Source organism: Amblyomma mixtum, chromosome 8 (genome assembly GCF_055824585.1).
Source record: "Amblyomma mixtum isolate Tamu chromosome 8, ASM5582458v1, whole genome shotgun sequence".
NCBI classification, from domain to species: domain Eukaryota; kingdom Metazoa; phylum Arthropoda; class Arachnida; order Ixodida; family Ixodidae; genus Amblyomma; species Amblyomma mixtum.
The window spans coordinates 40,346,623-40,370,088 of record NC_143019.1 but is presented as its reverse complement, the minus strand read 5'-3'; the positions used below and the strand labels follow the sequence as shown (position 1 = coordinate 40,370,088).

General features: G+C 48.2%; 3 protein-coding genes across 4 annotated transcripts in view; 2 read left to right on the top strand and 1 right to left on the bottom strand.

The window, feature by feature from the left end:
- The window catches only part of LOC149332199 (tRNA (guanosine(18)-2'-O)-methyltransferase TARBP1), a 29,520-nt gene extending 26,519 nt beyond the window's left edge, over positions 1 to 3,001 (top strand). For both annotated transcript variants that reach the window (XM_089557124.1, XM_089557125.1), the window contains 4 exons: positions 669 to 851; positions 981 to 1,105; positions 1,521 to 1,657; positions 2,295 to 3,001. In XM_089557124.1, the coding sequence (XP_089413250.1) occupies positions 669 to 851; positions 981 to 1,105; positions 1,521 to 1,657; positions 2,295 to 2,442 (593 nt within the window). In that variant the 3' untranslated portion in view covers positions 2,443 to 3,001. The remainder of the gene's footprint in view (positions 1 to 668; positions 852 to 980; positions 1,106 to 1,520; positions 1,658 to 2,294) is intronic.
- Positions 3,002 to 4,418: 1,417 nt separating this feature from the next.
- LOC149332198 (uncharacterized) lies at positions 4,419 to 11,487 on the bottom strand. The gene is made up of 4 exons (XM_089557128.1): positions 11,320 to 11,487; positions 9,551 to 9,780; positions 7,155 to 7,298; positions 4,419 to 4,571 (listed from the first exon to the last, which is right to left on the bottom strand). Exons 1-4 carry the CDS (start codon positions 11,485 to 11,487, stop codon positions 4,442 to 4,444), a joined length of 672 nt encoding a protein of 223 aa, XP_089413254.1. The 3' UTR covers positions 4,419 to 4,441.
- Positions 11,488 to 13,050: 1,563 nt separating this feature from the next.
- Positions 13,051 to 22,821, top strand: LOC149332197 (uncharacterized). The gene is made up of 4 exons (XM_089557126.1): positions 13,051 to 15,630; positions 17,674 to 18,042; positions 19,840 to 20,078; positions 22,409 to 22,821. Exons 1-4 carry the CDS (start codon positions 13,051 to 13,053, stop codon positions 22,746 to 22,748), a joined length of 3,528 nt encoding a protein of 1,175 aa, XP_089413252.1. The 3' UTR covers positions 22,749 to 22,821.
- Positions 22,822 to 23,466: the final 645 nt, after the last annotated feature.

The following is a 23,466-nucleotide window of genomic DNA, read 5'->3' as shown; positions in this document are numbered from 1 at the left end:
CATAGAATATCACTCATTCTTATCCTCTCTTTGGGCCCTCTCTGACAGCTGTTTTTACTGTTTAAGATCGTGAAGATGTTGTACATCACTGCAGTGGCCTGTGTGAATGATAGCAGCGTAGTACCTCTTAAGATGTTGTTGTATTAGCAAAATATTGAGTATAGTTTAGCACCATTTTTATGATACTCATTTTGTCACGTTCTCTTTTTCTTTATTTGGCTTTTAGGCTCATTACCTTGCCCTTTACTTATCAATGAATTGGAATCGGAACACGCTGAACGTTGCTTGACTGATGAGCTTGTAAAGGCATAAAGAGGGGTAGGAAGCAAGTAGTACTTGGCAAATGAAGTTTATTGAGGAGTGATTTTTAGTGCATGGTCATTCGTTTGTTGAGGCGGTAATAATAAATTTTCCTGAGTGTATAAAAAGGTACGCTGAAGTCTGGTTTTGGAAAACAGTATCTGCATGAAAAATATAAAAACATTACGTTGCTTGTGGTTCTTGCTTTTCAGGAGTTTTTTTATTTGTTTTCGCTTTTGTTAACTAGCGGTTTGAAGAAAAAGAGGTTGATACAAATGATCAGGATAGGCTGGCAGTGGATGTAGTCAGGCTGGTGGGGATGATGACGGCGGTGATGATGATGGATGTTTTGTGACTAAACCATGCAGGCAGCCAAGCTGAGCCTGATGTTGTCCTCGACAAAGAAGACTACCAGAAGAAAATCACACCCTGGAAGCAACAGCTAGCTTCGTGTGACCTTACGTGGGATCTCAATGTGCCAAAGAAGAAGAACGGCTGTGACGGGCTTATTGTTGTGGCTTCGCTGATAGATCGCATTCCCAACTTGGGTGGTGAGTTTCCTTGTTTTTACACTGCTCATCATTCTCGAATGTTATTCAGTATATAAATAGTAGTTCCTGAATCTTTCTTTTATCTTCTATAGGTCCTAAAATTTCATTTGTGTGTTTCGATCTATGCAGGTTTGTGCCGGACGTGTGAAGTGTTTGGTGTGAGCGAGTTTGTGGTCGGCTCACTGAAGTACCTCGAGGACAGGAATTTTCAGGGACTGAGTGTGTCTGCCGAAAAATGGATCACCATAAGCGAGGTTAGTTTGAAGCACATATTGCCCTGAGAGCGGCCTCTCTTGCGCAGAGTGAAGACAGTCAATGCTTTTAAAGTGGTACTATACTAGGAGAAAGCCCTGCATTTGTCAAGAGCATCAAGGGCTAGTTGCTTTAAGGCTTAAAAACATGTGCGTAGTGGAAAGGGGTAAGTTTGACAACCAATGGTACGGTAAAGAAGATTCTTGGCTAAACTTTTGCAGACTTCAGAGAGCAAAGCCAACATTCCAGCTTCACTGCATTGACAGAATAGGATTTACCAGAGCACTGCCATGGTTCATTTGCCGACAATAACAATGAAAAACAGTTGTATTTTCATTGTTATCTCTTCATTCAATAAGCACGATCACTTGCTATCTGTCAGTGTTTTCATTTTCTCTCATTCGTTTGGCTTCGTAGGTGAAGGTGCATCAGCTGAAAGATTATTTGTCGGGAAAGCGCAGTGAGGGTTATACCTTAGTTGGAGCTGAACAAACTGCTGGCAGCAAACACCTACACGAGTACAGTTTCTCGAAGAAAACACTTCTCTTACTTGGGTAAGTCTGTTTCCTCGTATTAAGTGAAATTAGCTGCAAATAGCATTTCATTTATTTGGGCTTCTGCACATTCGTGTCTGTTGTGGTTGGAATGTTATCAGACATTATACAGAAGTGCCTGCTACAGAGTATTCAAGTGTTTGAAAAGAGTACTCAAGGGTATTACGTAAGCTTTCATGGAAGAGCTGTGAGGAGAGGCGGATTATGTTGTGTAATGCGTCATAGAAGAAAAAAAAAAAGTCTGCGTTTAGCAACTCAATTTCAGCTATGCAAATTCAAGCTAATGAGCGAGTAAAACCCACCTAGCCCAGATTTACGCTCTTCCACAAGATTCAAATTGTCTCTGAAATGGTTGCTTAGCTACACTGACGTAAATTTCGGCTTTCAAGCCTTCAGTCAGGTAGATTCTACTTTGTGCCGCGTTTTATTCTTTTTTCTAGCCAAGTGTATTACTTTTATAATCATAAACCAAGTTCTGTAGTGGTAAAATATGTATGAACAAAGCAGTACATTTCCACCATTATCTGTGCTCACAGTCCAGCACTATCAGTAGTATCTTCTTAGTAGTGCTGAAAGTTACTGTAGAGGGAAGGATTTCATTGACAGCAATCTCTTTTTTTTTTCCCTTTCCTTTTAGAAACGAGAAGGAAGGACTCCCAGTTGAGTTGATTCAGCTGCTTGACGTGTGTGTTGAGATTCCTCAGCATGGAGTCATTCGGTCCCTGAATGTTCATGTCAGTGGAGCCATCTTGGTTTGGGAGTACACAAAGCAGCACTTGGTGTAGCCTGCTAGGGAGAACCATCGGTGGTAGCCGTGGCTAGCAGAGACACCTCTCAGCAATGTAGGTGCCATTTCTGTGCTAAGACGGACACTCATTGCAGTATTTGAGCCAAACAGTACAAGTCCGTGCCAGTGTAATTGGTGCAAGAATTGTAGTCTTCATGTCTCATGAACTGTACATCTTTGTGCATTGGCAGTGCATGATTGTGCAACGGATTTGACTAGAACTGGTTTGTTAATGCCACCACATAACTCGAGGCCTTCACATCAAGAATATGTAACGATAATGATAACTTGCTGTTGCTGGCGTAGCCTTGAAATGTACTGGCATGTTGCATGTTGACATATCTAGAGTGCAGTGAACGCTAGTGCAAATTACATGCGTTTTAGTCATTGAAGTGTGCATCAGGTATTGAATAGCTCTGTAGCACTTTGTTATGCCAGTAATGCAACTGGTTTATTGCTGAGCTCTATTTAAGACACTGGTCTTGAAAAAAAATTTTTATGAATGAAGTCACAGTTAAGAAATCATCAGGGAATATGTATTTTTGTGTGCTGATCCTAAGTATGTCATTTAATTTCATGTAAAACAATTCCTTGAGCACTTATACAATTTCTATGCATGTATTTTGCGAAGAGTTTTGAAGAAAATTTGCTACGGGAAACTCGCTGAAATGTATGCCATTGGGTTCTCTTGACACCAAGGAATGCAATAAGGGTAAAATTATCTTCTTGCCTATCATAGAACTCGAGTTATAGAGTTTTGAAGTGGTCGCTTCAGAAATGAGAAGGAAAGTGTGTATTTCTGTTTCTGAAGTGGCAGCTTCAGTACCCCATTACTCAAGTTCTATGATAGCCAGGATGACAATTTTACCCTTATTGCATTTCTTGGTATCAAAAGAACCCAGTGGCGTACATTTCAGCGAGTTTCCTGCAGCAAATTTTCTTCAAAACTCTTCACAAAATACTTCCATAAAATGTGCGTAAGTGGTCAAGAAATTGTTTTACATGAAATTAAATGACATATCTAGAATCAGTGCACAAAAATACTTGTGCCCTGAAAATTTCATAACTATGACTAGATTTATAAAATTTTCTTTTCAAGACCAGGCTCCCCCCTTAACAGAATAGCTGCTATGAGAATGGTTGCTTCTGTTTTATGTAGGTAGTGTGATGTGTTGTGACATGTATATTTAATTTTTTAGTTGTGTAGAATAGCAAATATTGGTGCTGTGGGAGCTACAGAGTAGGCATTTTATATTTAGCAAATTTTTACGGGTACTAGTGGTGACGCATCGGTTTTGAGGCTTCCTGCTCAGCTAAGGCTGCTTATCTGCTTAAGTGCCACGTGAATTGATCTAGCTTTAGTATGACTTCATGTAGTATGCCGACAGCTGTAGTTTGTATCAATTGACTCAGTGCATAGATGTGACAAACCCTTCCTTTTTTTACAAGGGTATCATGGCAGCTTTTAAGGTGCATGTCGTGTTCTAGAAAGCTTGTGCCATATCCCGCTGTAGTGGAGGTGTCCAGTTTGCACATTTAGGTGCTTTCGTTATGGAATAATTAGCTTACCATTGAATGCGTTCTGGTGCCCTTATTAGCCATGTTAAACGAGTGGCTGTTTATCTGCTCATTATATTTGTGTAAAACTTTATTATATGCCTTGACGTGTGCAATTTTTTTGTGTGTGTATAGTATTAGCAAAAGATATAGGATAGCCTGTGCATTTCAAAATGCATATTTATTCATACAAATACAGGCCATTTGGTATCATATTTTTTTGCCTTTATACATTTCCTTGAGAACGAGCTGAAATACAGCAGTGTATCATTTGTTATACATTATATTACTTGCGTGAGCGAATGCAACTAATTCACGTGAAAAATTCGCCCGCGGCACTGTTACTCTGCGCGCAGCACAATGCACATTGGTTCTACAGGATGAGTGAGGTGATAAAATGGACTTATGCTACAACTAAAATATTACGGGAGTCCTTGACGTCATCTCTTTGATCGGAAGTTTCTGCAGGGGAACTTCCTGGGGCAGAGTTGGTGAAACCTCGTTCCTATCTGTGCGGCTAATCGCACTGATGCTGTTATTTTGTCATGGGCCGGGTTGTGAGAGTACATCCTGGAAAAAATAAATCAAATTTTCAGTTCGATTCTAGCAGCATGGTAACTGGCGTGAGTTGTTTATGGCGCCCACAAGATGGAATGGAGAAACTTTTCTCACACCTTTTGTGTATTTTCAAATGGCATGGAAGGAGACACTGCCAGGTATTTGTGCTGGATGTACTAACTCTTGTTGCAGTGATAATTGCATGTCTAGTACCTGACTCATTGCAATAAAGACTTTTACTCATTTTGTATCTAGCCCTTTATTTGGGAAAGGTGGCACTATAATACCAACCAACAGAGGACTCTTGCACTTTTATGCATGATTGTATGGTATGGTCATAGTTCCAGATAGACATGCACACAAATTTCACACTTTAGAAGCTACAATAAGCGATGTGTTTGTCCAACAGTGGAACAGCTTTTACATTTCAGGCTGTTGAATGGTTTGATGTATTAAGCTGCTAAAACAAACAGCACTCAGCTGAAAAAGAAGTGAGTGGGATGGTACAGGCAATAATGGAGAACAGACCCGTGTGCACTTGACTTACACCCTTCACAGCTATGCCACGCGTAACCTCAAGTCTCAACATCATCTTTCCTTACCCCTTTCATGCTTTTTCAACAAATCATTGAAATGTCTGCTCAAAGGGACAGTTAAGACAGCTCTTAGTGCATGAACAAATGCAATTTTAAACACTGTGTTCAGCTTCTTCGACATAGATTACTTTGCCAAATAGTTTAGTAGTGGCCTTGCCGTTTAGCTTGATCCAAGCTTTGGGGGACTGCAGTAGCCAGTGCAAGCATTATGTAACGCAGCGTATTGCTCTAGAGAATACTGGAAGCACATCTTTCATTTTATTAGAGAGAATAGCCTGCATATCATCACAAACACCCTATGCTTGTCAACTTCTGGGGTGTATCCAGGGGCTGGCTAACTATGCCTCGGGAGCTGAATTTGCATCTCTCCCAGCCACTCACTACAACATAAAGGGACATAGGACAACATCCAGTTTTCATGCTTAGTAAAACCGATTCAACAGCTGTCTGTTCAGCAGCAAAATGTGAATTTATGCTGAGAAAATTTCTTTAAAAATTTTCCACCGCTGGATTCAAACTCGTAACGCCGAATCCGAAGAGGACTCCGTGATCATTGAAAGTGAATGGTGGTGTAGCCTGGCCTCTACTACGCAAAAACTGCCGACACACTGCAGGCTACTAGCAAAATTGGCTGTATTTCATTTTTTGGCCCATTCTATCTTATAGAGTGAAAATAATGTCTTTATCTTTGGAATGTAGTGATCTATCAATACAGGCCAAGTTTGTCCTCGGTGTCTCTTTAGAAGCTGGCTCTGGTTATCTGTGCCCTGTTCGTCTAAACATTTCAAAACTGACAGCACTTGAGGACGCACATTCACTTGACACTTCTTACAGCAACACGAGTGCACTTAGGGAGCATTTCTTCAGCGCATGTAGCAAATTTTTCACGAAAGCGAATTTGAAGAGGGCTCTTTCCCGAGCGGAAGTTGCAGACTGCCGATGGTAGACCAAGCGTCGGTCTTAGACCGGAAAATGACGTTATCGGCAACTGAACTTGGGCCGATGTTGAGCCAACATATATGACATAGTATAGTTTGTTGAAGGCTGACAAGGAAAGTCGGGCTGACGATATAGTGATGAGTTGGCGATCGGTTTCTTGGGCCTCCGCGCTATGTAATGCCAATGTTGGGTCGACCTTGAAGGGATGTCAGAATATTTGTCTGAATTTTTCAGTCTTCACAACACTGCACACACTTTGAACAAAATAATAGAAATACTGAAGATAATGCGCACGAGCGAAGGAAAGTGATTCTTGATTGCGAAATACTGGGCGCCAAGTACACGTGGTTCGATTGTTCTTTTATGGCTGAAGTTGCCTTTGCAACCGTCATGTTTATATCTTAAAGCTTACTGCAGCTGATTGCAGACGCTTATAACATCTCCATGCTGTGCTTTAAACGTCAATAGTTTTGATAAAAATGCGTGCTGTATACTGGACCTGCACGGGCATTTCGTGTACAACGCTGTCACTTCCCACTACAAATGTGTTGCCTGGTTGACTTTGGCTGCATGTAGCACACCTGCTTCATATTCCAAAGAGTTCGAGTATCGGCATCGGCCAAAGAGCGTGAGTTTGAGTATCGAGTATCGGTTCGAGTATAAAGTACGAGGTGTTTGCTTCCTTTTTTGAAATTTGTTTGAGCCGTGCTTTCAAAGTCTTTATTCCAGAGAACTGCGGCCGGATATCAGATTATTTTTCTTTTCAAACTGTAATATTTCCAACCTTGGCTGGACTCGGGACATTAAACCACTGTTGGTAATGTCGGCATTCAACGTTGGCCTGTGATTGGCATGCCGACATTCGTCCGAGTAAGGCATATGTCCACCTCCAAGCTCGGAGCGACCTCTGTTGGCAGGGTCGGGTCAATCATTTTTGGTCAGGGTAGCGACATTAGCCCTACTTTACTTTGTGCCGAGGTTTATCAAGTTGATATCTGCCCGTGAAGTCCGCCTTTCGAGCTTTTGTTACCAAAACGTGGGAGTTAGAAAGTGGACTTGCCAGGGGGGAGCCATCCTGAGTGCAGCGACGAGCATCTCCTTGGCGCCAGCATAGAACCGTGCCCTTTCAGGCTGCTCGCACGCCAGCCTCTTAAGGCACCTGTGGTCACCACTGTTCAGGGTTGCCAGGTACGTTGTCAGCCATCTGCAGGTGGTAGGCCGCATAAATGTCCTTTGTATATGAAGAAAAATATTCTAAAGGAGCAAATGGAGTAAAGTAACTGGGTGTGGCAGTATGTTTAGAAAAGCAACGGCTTTTATCCGCCGCGGTGCGGTTGACGTTTTCTTTGAAAAGGGACTATTACTGCCCCTTCCGTCACAGTTGCAACCTAGCAGGTGTGTAGCCAATGGGGGCCGGAATCCTCGCCCCCCCCCCCTCCCCGTGCCCGCTAATGACTGCTCCAAGTAACGCTCATTATGTTTGGTTTATTGGGGCTTTAACGTCGCAAAGCGACTCAGGCTTTGAGGGACGCCGTAGTGAAGGGCTCCGGAAATTTCGACCACCTGGGATTCTTTAACGTGCACTGACATCGCACAGTACACGGGCCTCTGGAATTTCGCCTCCATCGAAATTCAGCCGCCGCGGCCGGGATCGAACCCGCGTCTTTCGGGCCAGCAGCCAAGCGCCGTAACCACTGAGCCACCGCGGCGGGGCGCTCATTATGTCGGTTGGGTACATAGCTGTAGTGTTGGGGCAGAAATGGAAGAAACTAAGAGGGAAAGAAACTGCAAGGTGCATTAAGTCGAGCCCGGATATATCGAATTGTTTTTGACATCAGTATAACAGTATCGTTCGCGTGTATCGAACTCGCGTTCAACGGAAAATTCGATATATCGAACTGCGCCGCGCCGTTTCTTCTAACGGCTTTTTTTTAACCCTTTTCATACACGGAATCGGATCAATTGCGCGGCCTTGGGCAGCTACTGAGAGTGCTGGCGCTGTGAAACCGCGTGATGAGGTGAACGTGAAGAGTATTTGACGATGACCTGTGGTCTCTCCGTGGCGGCCACAGACCTGTGGCCTGTGGCCGCCACGTCGCTGCCATGCGGTGAAGCCAACCTAAGCCCTGTGGCGATCATCGCCTAGCATGCCGGAGTTCCTGAAACAGACCGAACCTTTGTTTTTGATTCGATTATTGTATCTATAATTTAACGGAAACAGAATCAAATATCTTATGATAGGCAGTGGCAATTTTCAAACCATTTTTCGCTGCAGATTCGATGCGAAGCAGGCTAGACGTAGAAACGCATAGCGGGAGTTGCGCTGTCAGCACGTCTCGCTGCAAGCACGTACGCGTCAAGCGTGCAATGTATTCTTGCTTCTCGTTTACGCAATATCTTTTTGTACTGCCATTTTTTTTATGTAGAATTATCGATATATCGAACTATTTCGCGATTTCTTTCAAATTCGATATATCCGGGTTCGATTGAAACTTGTCGGATGAGAAAAGAAATAAAAACAACCTGAAAGGGACCCTGAAATGATTTCGATGGCCATATTGTAGTGCAACAGATCTGTAGCGGTGGTCTTTGCGAGTATTCGAGTCAAATTTGAAAGCTTTGCGTGGAACCTATAATTCCGAAATAATTTTTAAAATCGCTGCTCTATAATAGCTCGCAACCGACTAGGGCGACATCTCACCGCCGCGTCCACCACGCCGATGACATCAGTGGACAGTCTGGGCGAGCTTGGAGCAGCGATTTTAAAAATTATTTCAAAATTATAGGGTCCACTCAGAGCTTTCAAATTTGACTCGAATACTCGCCAAGACCACCTCTACAGATCTGTTGCACTAGAATATGCCGAGCAAAATCATTTCAGGGTCCTTTTTAAGACAAATTTCAAAAGTAAGCGAAGAACAAACAAAAAAGAAGAGGGGGAGACCGCAGAGAAACGACGCCAGCGACCATACGGCCGTCACCACAGCGCAGCAAAGCGCTCTCGCCCTGCTCGCCGTATAAAGTGCTCAAGTATTCTACTGGGGAAACCAGGGGAAACGTTACGTTAACTTAAGCCGGCAGTAAAGCTCCGCCCACATTCAGCTTCCGCGCACACAATCCCTTCACGACGAAAAAGTAGTTCGCTACTTAAACGTTTCTTATTACCTAACCAGGAAGCTTATAAGAAAAAATTTTAAACTCTAGACTTTTGATGTGCGGATTGTTTGATATAGTCAAACATTAAAAGGCTGATTTCGTTTACTGTTGTGATTGGCCAGCGGAGCAATACAGGATGCCGCGGCCCAGTGTTAGCAACTGCTATATTTTTTAAAGTTGGAGTTGTATCTTCGATTATTTTGTTTTGTGTTGTCAAGAATCCCACATTCCTCTGTATGAACGGTGCGGAGGTTATTGGCCGGTTCTGCCCGACCTCGGAAAGTATCGCGTTCGCCTTACCGAACATGGCCTGGGTCTTCCTGCTCTGCATGCTGCGCTGACGGCGGCACGGGGAACTCGTACGTGAACTCCTGGGTGTCGCTGCGCCGGCCCGCGTACAAGCCGAGGCCGCTGAAACCCGTGGCGAATCCCAGCGCCACGAGCAACGCCTTGATGAACAGCACGGCCACGAAGTTCGACACGTTGAACGCCAGCACCTGCGTGACCGCCGCCGCGGCCCAGCGGGCGAGCTGCGCCGTCAGAGGCACGCGCGCAGACGTTTTCGCTTCGTGCATACAACGCAGTTCAGAGTAAACGGGAACGCACAATGAACAATTCCGCAATGTGGAGACTCCTGGGGTAGCGGCACTGACTGTTGAGATGGCTAGTGTACGTTGCGTACTACATAACGCGAACGAGCGCATAATCATGCAGGACGTGAAAAGACTGAAAAGACGCAGTCCCACCCTAACGAAGGTAACTGGCCCTTGTATATAGCGCCACTTCCCACATTCACGCAGGCCCTGAAGGCCAAAAATATCTCGTAAATAGGGCCGCCGTAGCAGCTTTTACCAAAGGAACCCTGAAATAGGAACTTCAACCACGGGGCTCGTACCCAACTTGATCAATATAAGCATTTGCAGCAACAAGACTGCAGAAGTAGTTGACAACATATCCAATAAAGCTTATACGACCATCCCATTAGAACAAGCCGCGGGGAGCTGGTTTATTAGAGAACCAACCTCTTAGTAGGATAGCTCGAACGGAAACTCTGCGGCAAAGAAACCGTACCATAGACCGCCTGGAGGAGACTCCAAACGAGGACCTTTCTGAGCCCTTATCTATTGGCAAAAATGTATCCGGATGACTTTAACCCCCAGTGCAGGTTCTATGGCGAAACAGCCACGTATGATCACATACTATGGCAGTGTGAAGAACCTCCACCGGAGGATCTTACAAATTCATTCTCTTGAGCAATGGGAGGCCGTTCTGGTTAGAGTTACTGTAACTGAATAGAATTCTGTAAATGCAGTAACTCTAGTTCTGGTCAGCTCGGACCCGGGCATTCAAGCCTTGGCCACCGAGTGGGCCGCTAGCCTTGGGCTGGAGGCCATCTAGCGCGGCCATCATCATGCGCCCGTCCTCATGCGCCTTCGCCAAGAAACTGAAAGAGTTATTTAATCATAACGAGTTACGACACATCCGAATCAACACTCGCACTTGTCTCGAGGTCCGTTTCTCGGGGTTACCAGAAAGAGGCGCTGGCAGTGATTTGTGCAGTTCTACTCAGGGAAAAAATATTTTGGCAATGCAGCAGAGGCTAGGGATGAAAGGGAGAGCGATTTGCCTTTGTCACCATGGTCTGGGGGGTGTTCACTGTAAGGGCTAGCTAGGGTTGCGAACGGGTGAAAAGGGGGAAGGGGCTCTGAGGAGCCCACTCCACTCCCCACGACACAGAGACAAAGGCTCGTCTCCTTCCTTTTCCTGCCAAGCATCTGCTGCATTGCCAGAAAAAAGTTGTATCTGTCTAACGGTGACGCACTGAAAGTTTTCTGAGAAGAGGCGTTGCAGTCAACTGCACTTTAGGGTGCCTCGATGCAAAATCACGACGCATAGACCTTACAGAGACAGAATAGGTATCATATCCGCCGCCGTAATAAAGCTGGCCTCCTCTGCCCCTCGCACAGACATCGCACCGAAATCGTTTACCACGAACGCTTGACAAAGCGTCACGTGATACGGCATCCGCAAGCCAAATAATTCATTCGGTGTGGCCTAGAAACGCTCACCTGAGAACTTGACAGCGTCCGGCCGTCCCTCGAAGGTGCCGACGGCTGCTGGAGCATTGTACCGGAGCTCCTGTCTGTTCCAGGGCTGTGGCCTTGTGCCATGAAGAACGTAGTGGCTAGAAGGCTGACTACGAGGCACGCTGTCTTCGACATTACCGTCGACCGCATCTGCAATGGTGTTGCGTGTGTGGATTTTCACGTGCCCTCTTTTGCCGTACGTCTAAGGTTGCGCCGGCGCAATCCTAATTAGAGACCAAGCTACGACTTGGAGAAGACTACAAACTACCGCTCCTCCTGTGCAGTTCTCGTGTTCGTCTCGTTTGAAGTCGCGGTTTTTTCCATACAACTACAAACTGAGTCGCAACCCAACCCGTGGACATACGCGAATATCTTTCCTAAACTAATTAATCCGTACTGATATATGACATCTCCCTCCCTGAAAGAATATGAAGATGTTCACGCCAGCTCGGACCCCAGCATCCATATCCGGACGACAACGAGGTATCAAAAAGTCGTCGCCAGAAGCAAACTGCCGACGACATGGAGCACCTAGAATAACGAATAACCCAATAATCCCCCCCCCCCCCCCCCCAAATGTGACAATAAAGTTTTCGCTCACTCACCCCTCGCTTAACGACCGCACTCCCTTCTTTCGGCGCGAAGTTTGCAGCTGCTGCTGATAGTTAATACACAGTTTTAACGTAACCAGGCAGCCGTACGGCAAATCGGCAACGCGTTGCCACTGTTGCCAGGCTTGCCAAGCCACATTTTCTGTACAGTAGCAGTTACCGTAGTTACCCTGTTTGCCGTACTGTGGTGTTAAACTCTAATGCTATACTCGCGGACAACTTTTTTTGGCGGTGCAGTAGAAGCTAGGTAGGAAAGCGAAGGAGAAGGGTTTTGTACCCGTGCTGTGTCTTTCGTTATTCAGCTCTATAGATTCTCCCCTTTCATCCCTCTGCCTTTATAGCTCGAACAATATGAACGATCCACCACCACAGCGCGGGTACAAAAGGCCGTCTCTTCCCCTTTCCTGCCTAGCCTCTACTGCGTTGCCAAAAAAAGTTGTCCGCGAGTACAGCAAGCGCCCTTTTTGAACGCCGAAACAAAATATAAAGCGCCATCTGTCCAATGTAAAGACTATACTGTCTCTCACGTTGCATGACGACCAGCCAGTAAAAATGTTCTGCGAGGAATCCGAGGTCCAATAAAAATCATGCCTCGTTGCAAACGGTGATCTGCGAAAAATTGAGGTTGGGCTTTGCGCTGAATGCTGAGAGTTGTGCTAGAATGAACCTGCAGATGGCTACTGTCTCTTCAGACAGTATTACGAGTCGCTACATTAGCGATACATGAAGGTCTAAAACAAAACTTGTTAACTATGTTCTCGGTTCTTGAGTTCTTGTTCAGAGACTGTGATGAACGAAGCCGCCGCTCTCAAAGCAATTACGCATTTTTAACAGTATACTTTGAGTTCAGTTTTGCTGGAGATAGAGGTGCCGTGACTGAACACATCTCAGCGCGCTCAGCTCAGCAATGGAGCCTGTAGAAGAGGAGGAAAAGGAAATAGGATCGGCCGTCATCATGCCTGGGCCTGGGCGGGCCCGTGCAAAATTCGGCGCCGAAGCGGTGGCGGCGACGCCGTTTCCCGACGCGTCGAGTGCGTAAGATGACGTGAACCGCAAGAGCTACTTGTCAGGTCCCGCGGTCCCCCCAAAATTGGCCGCCATCATGCGGTGGTTCAGCGGCAACATGCTGCAGGCCATCGCCGAGGCCCACAGCCGCCGTGTCCTGCTGCTGGTGTTCGTCGAGGGCGATGACATGGCGTCGCACAACATGCGCACCACCTTCGAGGACGCCGAGGTAAACAAGCTGCTGGACGTCATGGGCTGCGTGCCCATAAGGCTCAGGGCCAACAGCAACGCGTGCCGTCAGTTCACTTTAGTGTACCCCGTGACGGCCATTCCCTCGACGTTCTTCATCAGTTCGAGGGGAAACCTCGAGGCGTCAGTGGTGGGCTTCACAGATCCGATATCGTTCGGCGACAGGCTGGCTTCGCTCATGGCCGCCTGCAACCTGAAGAAGGTCGACTCGGACATGCGTAACGTGAGCGAGGCGAGCCTCTCGGTGGACCGCATGATGCGTCTAAACCGCCAGTCCTCGGCTGCGCGCCTGAATTCAGCCGCTGGCGCCGCACCGGTCGTCAACGACGGTGCCGGGGCCGCGCCGCTGCAGCAGCAACCGCCACCGGCCGAGGGCGGCGCCCTCGCCAAGCGTAGCAAAGGCGAGCGGCGCAAGAAGAAGCTGAAAAGACACGAGGCTAATGTGCAGACCAGTATTGTCGTGCTTGCTGAACAGTCGACGCAGATCAACATGGACGCTAGGGGCTCTTACAGCGGTCTGCTGCAAAAGTTGGCCACCATGGAGGAAGTGACTAGCGTCCCGGATGCCACCATGCACGCAGCGGCCAAAGTTCACGGCGAGCTGGTTGGCGACCTTTTGTCTTTGATAGCGGAGACCACAGACAAGAAGGTGTCATCTCTGCTGCCGGTTGAGCGTTGCGAAAGTCCTCGCGATGACCCTGCTGGAGGAGTTTCTGTCGTCAAAGAGCGAGGCAAAACGACCGTAGACGACAAAGGTGAGACCGCCTCCGAGGTGGAAGGTAGTTTAGACGACCACGGCTCTCCGAAGGGACCGAAGGCGTCTAAGGGCAAAGACGAGGTGAACGCCACCATGCCGCCCCAGCAGCCTCCTCCGCCGCCTCCCCCGCCAGCTGCGGAAGCCATTCGCAAAATCGAGCCTTCCGACGCGCCCTTGGTTGCGGACGGCGAAATCGACTCGTTGCTGGATGACGTGTTAGACGGTCCCGCCCTGCTCGTAAAATTCGCAGTTCTCGCGCAAGAGTTTGCCGAAAAAGTTCTGGGAAGTTCGCAGTGTGAGCACTCCCGCTCGAAGTCGCCGGACACGTCTGTTGAGGCGACCAAGGCGCCTGCTGCAGAAGCACGGAAGCCGCCAGAAACGGCGCAGAAGAAGCAGAAGCAAGTTGCCAAATCCGAAGCCGTGCCAGCAAGGGCTAACGACGGGCAGCCAAAGAAGGAAAAGAAAAGACAGGAGGAGCCATCCAAGAGGACATGCCAACTGGAAAGCCTGCAAACCAACGTGGGTGATGCGCCTGAAGCCATAGCAGCATTGCAGGACGAGCAGGCAGGCGAGAGGGAACAGTCAACCAAGCGAAAGGCCTCAAGTCCGCGCTCTCCGAAACAGCCACGTCCTTCGGAAGCACAGCAGCTACAAGGCAAGCGTGGCTCAGAAAAACGGAAGAAACAACGGGAGTCTGCGGCCAAGGACCAAGTAGCCGGAGACACGAAGAAATCTGCCGGATCTAAAAAAGCGACTGGTACAGCGAAGGATCAAGACCTTGGTGTCCACGGACTAGCAGAAAAAATTAAGCAGTTTGAGTCTGGTGCTCTGGCCTCACAGGCTACCAAGCCTGCTTCCGCTGAGAAGAAAGCGAAGAAGCCCAAGGTTTCCTCCAACGACAACCGCGCAAAATCGCCCGAGAACGGGCCCCGCACCCCGAGTCAAATCCCGCACCCGCTGCCTGTTCCTTCAGTTCTTGAACCAAACTTTTCCATGGTGCACATGCGACCGGGAATCGACACCATCACCGAGGAAGAGACTGTAGCGAACGACTCTTGCCTTCCGGCATCGCAACCAGCTCCACAACTGCAGCCACCTACGTCTACGGCGGCCCAGACTGAAGTCAAGGACACTGCGGAGGCACTGCCCAAGTCGGCAGGAAAGAGCGAGCCCGAAGCGAAGCCGCCGACCACGCAGGTCGTAGGGCCGGCCCGTACTCCGAAGAACGCGCGGCCCGCGAGTCCCGTCAAAAGTAAGGAGTTTTTGACTGCCAGCAACTCCCAACTGGATGAAGGTCTCGTTTTCGGCGCCGCGCAGCACACTAGCGATGAAAGTGCTGCAGCAAAGAAGGTGCCACGCCCAAAAGACAGAAAGATTGCTGCAGCCAGGGGACCTGCGTATCAGCGGCTGGTGGACAGTGACGGCGATGACGAGACTGTCGACGAGGAAATGGCGACCCGCAGGACGCCTTCGGCCGTGGCCTTGAAGACTGACATCGACTGGATGGACGAGATGGCGCGGACGGCGTCCAGGCGTGCCCTCCTGTACCGAGGCGGCGTCGAAGACTCGCTGAACAACATCGTTCGCACAATGAACGACGTGGAAGGCCCTACCATGTCTCTGAGTGTCGTCGCGGATGGCGCCAACCCGTCAGGCACGAATCTTCACAAGGTAAGTGGAGTCTAGAAGGCTGCAAGAGGCAACCTTTGAGGTCGCATGGAGGGACATTGCACGGCCTGCTGTCGCTATCCGCTAGCCTCCTCCGTCGGCGAGCAAGCAACTGGCCTATACGACAGTTACAAACTCTATTCTTCATTTGCTTATACCCTTGGCTTAGCCTCTTATTTGTTCTTTCTGTGGGGATGGAGTAGCCGCCGCGGTGGCTCAGTGGTTATGGCACTCGGCTGCTGACCCGAAAGACGCGGGTTCGATCCCAGCTGTGACGGTCGAATTTCTATGGAGGCGAAATTCTAGAGGCCCGTGTACTGTGCGATGTCAGTACACGTTATTTAAAAAGCCCCAGGTGGTCGAAATTTCCGGAGCCCTTCACTACGGAGTCTCTCATAGCCCGAGTCGCTTTGGGACGTTAAACCCCATAAACTAAATTAAACTAAACTGTGGGGATGGGAGTACTATCACATGGCGTGGCAGAGACAGACCGGCGCATTCGTTTCTTGTCGCATCTGCCCTTCTTGCGCCTGAGAGAATCAGGTAATCAGATGGCCGGCCAGCATTGGCTGGTCGATCCCTACCACTGGGGACTAGGACTAGGAGCTCCATCTGGGTCCAGTAACACGTTTCGTTCTGATAGTTTTGATTAATTCAACAGACGTTATTGCGAGATGTCACGGTTCTGTATAAGCAGGTCCCACCGTATGGCACAGTTCGACAAAAGCTCATCTCAGTGAACCTTGTGCGATCTCAACAACACGCCCTCTTCTAGTCAGCCCATTTTGAACGGCGAACACGATGCAGCCATGAACTCGCTTCAACTGCATTAGTTGCTGCTGATGCCTGTCGTATCGATACTGGACCAAACGTCATAGGAAGGATATTTCTTGCCCTGTGGGGTAGCGCTGGAGTCCTTCAGATCCGTCAGCCTGCCTCTATCTAGCGGCCTTAGGCTAAAACGCGCGCTTTGGCTCCCTTACAAAATTTTCTTTAGATGGTCTATAGACTGTCCATGTACTTTTGTCTACGAAGTCTATAGACTTTTTTTAGACAAATCCTATACACTGGCCTACAGACCATACAAACCCTATAGACAGTCTATAGATTTATGGCCATACAGTTTCAGTAAACTTCTTGCTATAGACAGTCCATAGATTATGAGAAGACAAAAGGTAATATCTGTAGGAAGGCAACAGTGTCTATATGAAGTCTGTAGACAATAATAGACCATTTTTAAATGGGTGGAGACACCAAATTATGAGGCTATAAAAAGCCTGCTATGGGATTCTTCTGTACGCAAGGGCACTCACAGCTAGGTGTTGGACACGTTTAAGAATATTTTAATTCGGTTCCAAAGATTACCTAAATGCTCACTCTCATGATCTAGACCCACCGCTAGCGCAATCAACGCTGACGTCACTACACTGGTAGATTAACCAAAGTTTTAGTGCCGTCATACCAAAATACAGTGACGTACGATGAGCGGGGAACAGCCGCAGCCATGAGGCACGAGTGATGATCCACATGAGCGCAGCTGACGCACCAACGAGCTTCATTTTGCTGCGAACCGCCTCTCGCTTGGTTAGTTTTTGTGAAGGTATTGCCGAACTAGCTATGCTTACTGGAATTTCGCGAAGTGCTTCGCATCCTCACGCGAGCCCCACAACTTTGTGGGCCTCGAGTGAGGATGCGAAGCACTTCAAAGCAACTACCAGTCAAAGTAGTTGAGCATCCTATAGAGTGACGTCACTGTCCAACTCGGCTTTCCGAAACCGAAAATCGTTCACCTAAAAATTCGGTATTAAATTATTAACTGTGAATACATGAATCTTCGAGTGTGTATCATGCTTCCTAGGGCAATAAGAAATGTTTGAAACGAATAACGCGGCAACCACAAATTTGGTGTCTCCACTCCTTTAAAGGCTAACCGGCAATAAAACCGAAATGCAACATGGGGGATATTGTAGCCTGTGATATTTTCTGTCAGCTCTGCAGTATACGAAACTAGGTGGTTAATAGTTGCATACGCTTCTCTGGCCCAAGGCTTCAGCGACCACTGCGCCCTCTACGGTGGTCCAGGCTGGCGGCGGAGCGCCAGAGGTGGCGACGCCAGCTACTTCGCATAGCAAGCAGCACGTGCACGTCACCATAAACGAACTGAAGGAAGAGGACACCGAACAGAAGGAGGAGGACACCGAGAAGATTGCCACGGCCGGCGGAGTCGTCACCGAAAGCCCGAAGACGACGCACCGCATCTCTGTGTCCGGTACTAACATCCGCAACAGGGCCAGGAGCCGACCGTCGGCGAGCCGCTTGGGCCAAACCCTGAGCACTGACCCTTCGCATGCCTCCTGCCTCCGCAAGTCGGCCAGCTTCACACCCACGGGACGCAGCGACAAGCAGGGGGATCAGGCGAGAATCCGGCCAATGGGCTTTTTAATGCGAGAGCATTATGTTGCTCTGTCGCGTCAGCAAAATGTGTCCGCAAAACGTGTCCGAAAATTTTGTCCGCATGATTGCGTCGTTCTCTGAAGATAAATGTATGAATGTGTGATTGTGACAGATAGTGTGTGATAAAATGTTGCCGTGTGAAGAATTTGGTCCATGAGGTGTAAGGAGTTCATTCATTAAACCCGAAAAAACGCGAAAAAATGCACTTAGACGTCAAAATAGGCATGGACGTCGATATAGTACACGGACGTCAGAACAGCCATGAACGTCGATATAGTATGTGGACGTTTTGCTTTCGCATTGCTTCAATGCGAGTCGCCGTAGTGATCTCAAAGCTTCTTTTTTAGAGCCCTGTCGGGGTGGCGTAGACTTCAAACGAGAGAATATTATTACAACGAATAATCCTGCCGAGCTGAATCATCCAGCTACAAAGTAAAACTACATAGCCTTCTCATGTTCTCGTAGTGAAAGGACAACTTTGCTAAAAATATTTTTTTTTCCTCCTTTGAAAAGTACCGGACGTTGGGGTGGAGCCGCTTTAATTTAATTTATTCGAGCCGTAAGGGCCCGGAGGAATTGCGAAGGGTGGTAGCAAAAACGAGGGGTCAAATTTGAAGACAAAAAAAAAAATGGAAGAGAAAAGAAGGGTAAGAAAGATATAAGTTAAGTAGCCTAGATCGTTCCGCCTTGGAAATTGACAATCAGTACAGGTAGCTCTAATCATTTCGACCACACCCTGCCTCCTACTGACTCTCAAGGTCAGCTCAGTGACACGAGTGACTGCCCGCCCAAGTACCACAGGAAATCGGCCCAATATTGCAAATGTATGGCGTCACCCTGCGCCTTTGTTTGACGGGCCTTTGCCAATACGTTTCCAATACTGGGCCTATTGCGCTACTTGGGTGGTATGTTTTTCGACAAAAATGTGCAGCGTTGTGCTTGAGGAATGTAAAGCTTGCACCAGGTGTAATCGCGGACAACTTTCTGTGACACTGCAGCAGACGCTAGGCAGGAAAAGGAAAAATACTGGCCTTTGTCCCCGCCCCGCGGCGAGTGGGTTTTTCGTTGCTAAGGCTAGAGATGCTGAGGGGTGAAGGATGTACGTAGGTTTGAGAGACGGTGTGGGGTCGCTAGAGCTGAGGTAGCTCCTTCCCCATCGCTCGGGGACAAAGGCCCGTCTCATTCCCTTTCATTCCTAGCCTCTGCTGCAGTACGAAGGTCATGATTCCGCGAAAGGTTTGCACTACTTTCTTTTGTACTTCCATACGTTCCGTGGTTCTAGCGTTCGGCTGCTGAGCACGGGGAAGCTACATCGAATCTTGTCCTCGGCAAAAAAACACAAAAAAACAAATCAGCACTTGGTAACAGTGGGTCATGGTCCGCGTCGTCGTGTATTACCCTCTAAACGGAAATACGCCTATATGGGAGTAGAAAGGGAATAACCTACTCTAGTACGCTCCCGTTTATAAAAAGGAGTGCGCTATAAGGGAGCTTACTCCCTTTTTACTTCGTTATTTTTGGAATGTACCCCGCTGACCAATAACAGTGAACGCCAGAGGCTTGAACTTTTCTTCAGAAACGAATTCTGTTCGACGGTCTTGAATGTAGGCGAAACTCCACTGCGGACCTGAATTGTATCCGACTGTAGACGTTAAACTCCACATAACCATAAACAGACATACATTACGTGAAATAACTCCATAACTTCCGGGCGAAAGCAAGTCGGTAAGTTACACGTCCCCCTTGTCGTCACCACAGGCGAGTATCGTGCTCAACCTGCCGGACGGCAGCTCGGTCCTGCGGTCGTTCCCCACCAACTCGTACCTGGACGAAGTGCGCTGGTACACGGAGGAGCTGCTGGCCAGGGTGCTGCCCAGCTGCTTTCCCTTCACCATTGCGCGCACCAACCCGCTGCGCGAGTTCTCGCGCGAGGATTACCGCAAGACGCTGGAGCAGCTGCAGCTGGCACCTTCCGCGACGCTGCTGGTGCTACCCAGGTCTGGTGACACGCGCGCCGCCTAGTGCTTTATCAAGTGCGAATCGAACTCCTACCATGGCCTCCGAGATCACCTGATTATTCCATAATCTTGGAGGCCATGTTCGTACATACCAGTTCAATCGTACCTTAAAGGTGCACTAAAGAGGAATCTGAATGCGTCTTTTTACCGCGGGAACTCGACCTACACGTTCCGAGCATACTTAGAAACTTCGAATTATGCTGATTTCCCTAATTTAAATCGGATTAAACGTCCGGCTCCCGCCATTTATTGAACTCACCGCTGACGGTAGAAGTCAACTAACGCCACGCGACTGTCCGAAAGGACAGTCGCGTGGAGGCTTCGCTGTTATTTTGTTTTTTAGGTTTCCGTGAATAAATAGATCCAGTCAGAGGCTACATGGCCGCAAATTAGGCTCGCGGAAATAAAATACGCATGGACTCTCTGCTTTCGCCGATCGCTGCGTATCACTCCGCCGATGGCGGAGCGGCAAGCCGCCACGGAACTGGCTGAAAATTGGTTGACTCCTCCTACCGTCTGCGCAAAAAACAGGCGGAAGCCGGCACGTTTAATCCGGTTTACATTAGGGAAATCGGCCACACAGGACAGTAATTCGAAGTTTCTAAGGATGCTCGGAACGTGTAGATCTAGTTCCAGCGGTAAAAAAAAAGGAGTTCAGATTCCTCTTTAGTGCACCTTTAAAACCAAGGCCGGCCAAGTGTTCCTTTATATGTCGAGCTGAAGTGCACAGTGTGGTCCACACTTAGAGGGAACACCTGATGAATCTTGCAGCTCTGATTACAAATCACATTTGACATGAACACCTGAAAGTTGAATTTTTCTTCCATAGATTTCAACAGATATTATTAGTTTGTCCAGGGGTATTTTAGGTCGCGCCTAGTTATTAATGGGTTAGCATTAGAAGGGTTTATGCGAGCGAAAACGGCGACCGCCGTCCGACAGTAGCCGATGGAAAGTAGGTTTCTCACCGGTTTGTGGGTAACCAACTTACCATTGGAACGGTGGACAGGTTGTCATCTGCTTAGCGTGGAAGGTAGCAGTATACCATACCGAGCTGACAGTGTACTACCTTGGATAGAATGATCTTTCTTGTGTTAACCGCGGATGTAAAGAACCTTAGTGTGCTACATCGGATATAACGAACCTTGTGCGTTGACTTTGGATATAACGAACGTTTCGCTGCTAACGCATTCAAACGATCGCGTATCGTCCAACACTTCATTTTTTTCCTCTCCACTCTCTTATTGCAACATACCATTCCGGCACATCACATATCCTGCCGAAATATTTCCTCCTTTTGATTTCAGAGATGGCATCGCTAACCGATGTCTGTTCTCTCTGCACTGTCCTTTGTATCATTTTCGAGTTCTTGTTTGTTTCCAAGGTCCAACTCCCCACATGAGTACTGACCGAATACAACTTACATGTACAATTATTTTGAGGGGTATCACTATGTGCTGCCTTTCATAACTTGAGAGTACCTGCAATATGCGCTGGCACACATTTTTATTCTCCTAGTGATCTTTATCATGGTCTGGATACGCCATCACTCTCTGGCTTAAATAGATGCTTTTTCCGATGTTTCCATGATCTCACCACCAGGCGCGAACTTTCTCCTTTCAGGCTTCTAGCTGCTTACAATTTACTGATGAGTCCCTCGTTAACTTTTACTAACAAATATCCAAAAATTTATTGACCCCAACGCAGAACCAGGCGTTCTCCCTAAGTTTCCAGTGGGCTTAACACCTCGCATTCACAAGGTTGTGTGTTCCCCCTTAAAGGGGCCCTGAAACACCTTCCGAGGAGAGCAGCACATCAACTCGCTCAATCAGTGCGTTGTGTTTACACGAACACCTGAGTCAAATTATAAACTTCTGCTCGCAGCAGAGAACCCATAATCACGCGCGAAAGTTGGCAAGCCCTTTCCATCGACCTTTTTGCGTGTACCAGCTCAGAGATGGCTATTGGTGGGATTCTTTCTGACGTCAGGCAGCTACCATGACCTCGGCCAATAAGCGGCGTAGCTCTGACGGGTCAGGAAGCTTCGCCCTCCGGCGGTGGGGACGGCGAAGGAGCGCCGACTTTCCAGCGTGCAAAAATTGACGAGAAGTGAGGGTGTGGCGCGAAGACGTTGAAATTCAAATCTTTGACAACAAATAAGCTTCTACAAAGCGCATCAAAAAAGTTATTGCTGGAAAATATTTTTGGAGCGGCTTCCTTTTAGCATCCTAGGCATACCGCAACTTCATTGGAGCCTTTTTCAGAGCCCCTTTAAGTGTGCATTGTGCTGTCGCCCGGTTATACTGCAGATCCGCGGCCCAGGGCGAGAGCGGGGCGGCAGCCCTCATGCCCAGCATGGGCGGCGAGCCTTTCTGGGTCGTCGTGTTCCGCCTGGTGTTCGGCACATTCGTGGCCACGCCCATCTCGCTCATCTGGAACATGCTGAGCCCCCAGAGCGACGACGTGGCCGCCCGCGAGGCTGCCTTCGTCACGGGGAGCTTGGGCGGCAGCTCTACGCTGTCGGCGCTGCCACCTGCCACAGCAGCCGCCGCCGCCGTCCTGTCGGCGCCACCGCCTCTACGCAGCGTCAGCAGCGGTGGACTACGTCGCAGGAACTCCAGCCGCACTGAGAACTTCGACATCTTCTGAGCCGTTCCTGCCGGCGTTGCTGATGCTACTGTTCTTGGCCAGCCATGGCTGGCCCTTCGTCCTTCTTGATGAAAAAAGGTAGCCAGGTCACTTGGAGAACTACCTGATATGGCTGATGTGCAACGTCGCCTGCGTCATCTCTGGACCAGAGTGAACAGTGATAGTTGGGATGGTAGGAGTGTATAACTGACTGAAATTCAGCACTGCCTTGAGCTCAGTGTCAGTCAAGGACTGACAAGGACTGTGGGAATCCAGAAAAGAAATCCGGAGATGAGCCCGGTCTTGGCCTGTCGCCAAGCGACGTTTGGGTTCTGTCCGGCTATGATCTTGGTCCTTGGGAAAAGCAGACAAGAAATGTGATGTCACACTGCAACACGATGCGTATGTTGCTGCTGAAGCCAGTTTTTTTTAGAAATTTAGAGACGAATGGAATGCCTCTCCAGCTGCTTTCAGGCGCTCACATCGCGTTGCTACTTGTGCTTATGTGCGCAGCTCTTGTTCTCATGCGCTTCTTTATTTTTTCAAGATGAGAAAAAAAAAACGGAAAAATCTGCAAACTGCCCATGGGGTTGTAGAGTTCTCTTTGTAAAGTGTCTCGTCCTTGCCTGTTACCCGGAATATTTTTCTGCAATATTTACTGCTCCAGATCATGTTTCCTGCGAATACTTCGACCGTATGCGTTACCTGCCTCGGAAACAATTTGTCATATAGACCACGC

What these genes read in the sequence shown, in the direction of transcription:
- LOC149332198 (XM_089557128.1), bottom strand. Translation starts at nt 11,487, where the DNA reads ATGCGGTCGACGGTAATGTCGAAGACAGCGTGCCTCGTAGTCAGCCTT. An exon ending in GGACGCTGTCAAGTTCTCAG is followed by an intron (nt 9,781 to 11,319) that starts GTGAGCGTTTCT and finishes CTGACGGCGCAG; the next exon opens with CTCGCCCGCTGGGCCGCGGC. An exon ending in GAAGACCCAGGCCATGTTCG is followed by an intron (nt 7,299 to 9,550) that starts GTAAGGCGAACG and finishes TACCACCTGCAG; the next exon opens with ATGGCTGACAACGTACCTGG.
- LOC149332197 (XM_089557126.1), top strand. Translation starts at nt 13,051, where the DNA reads ATGCGGTGGTTCAGCGGCAACATGCTGCAGGCCATCGCCGAGGCCCAC. An exon ending in GCGACAAGCAGGGGGATCAG is followed by an intron (nt 18,043 to 19,839) that starts GCGAGAATCCGG and finishes TCGTCACCACAG; the next exon opens with GCGAGTATCGTGCTCAACCT. An exon ending in ACGCTGCTGGTGCTACCCAG is followed by an intron (nt 20,079 to 22,408) that starts GTCTGGTGACAC and finishes GTTATACTGCAG; the next exon opens with ATCCGCGGCCCAGGGCGAGA.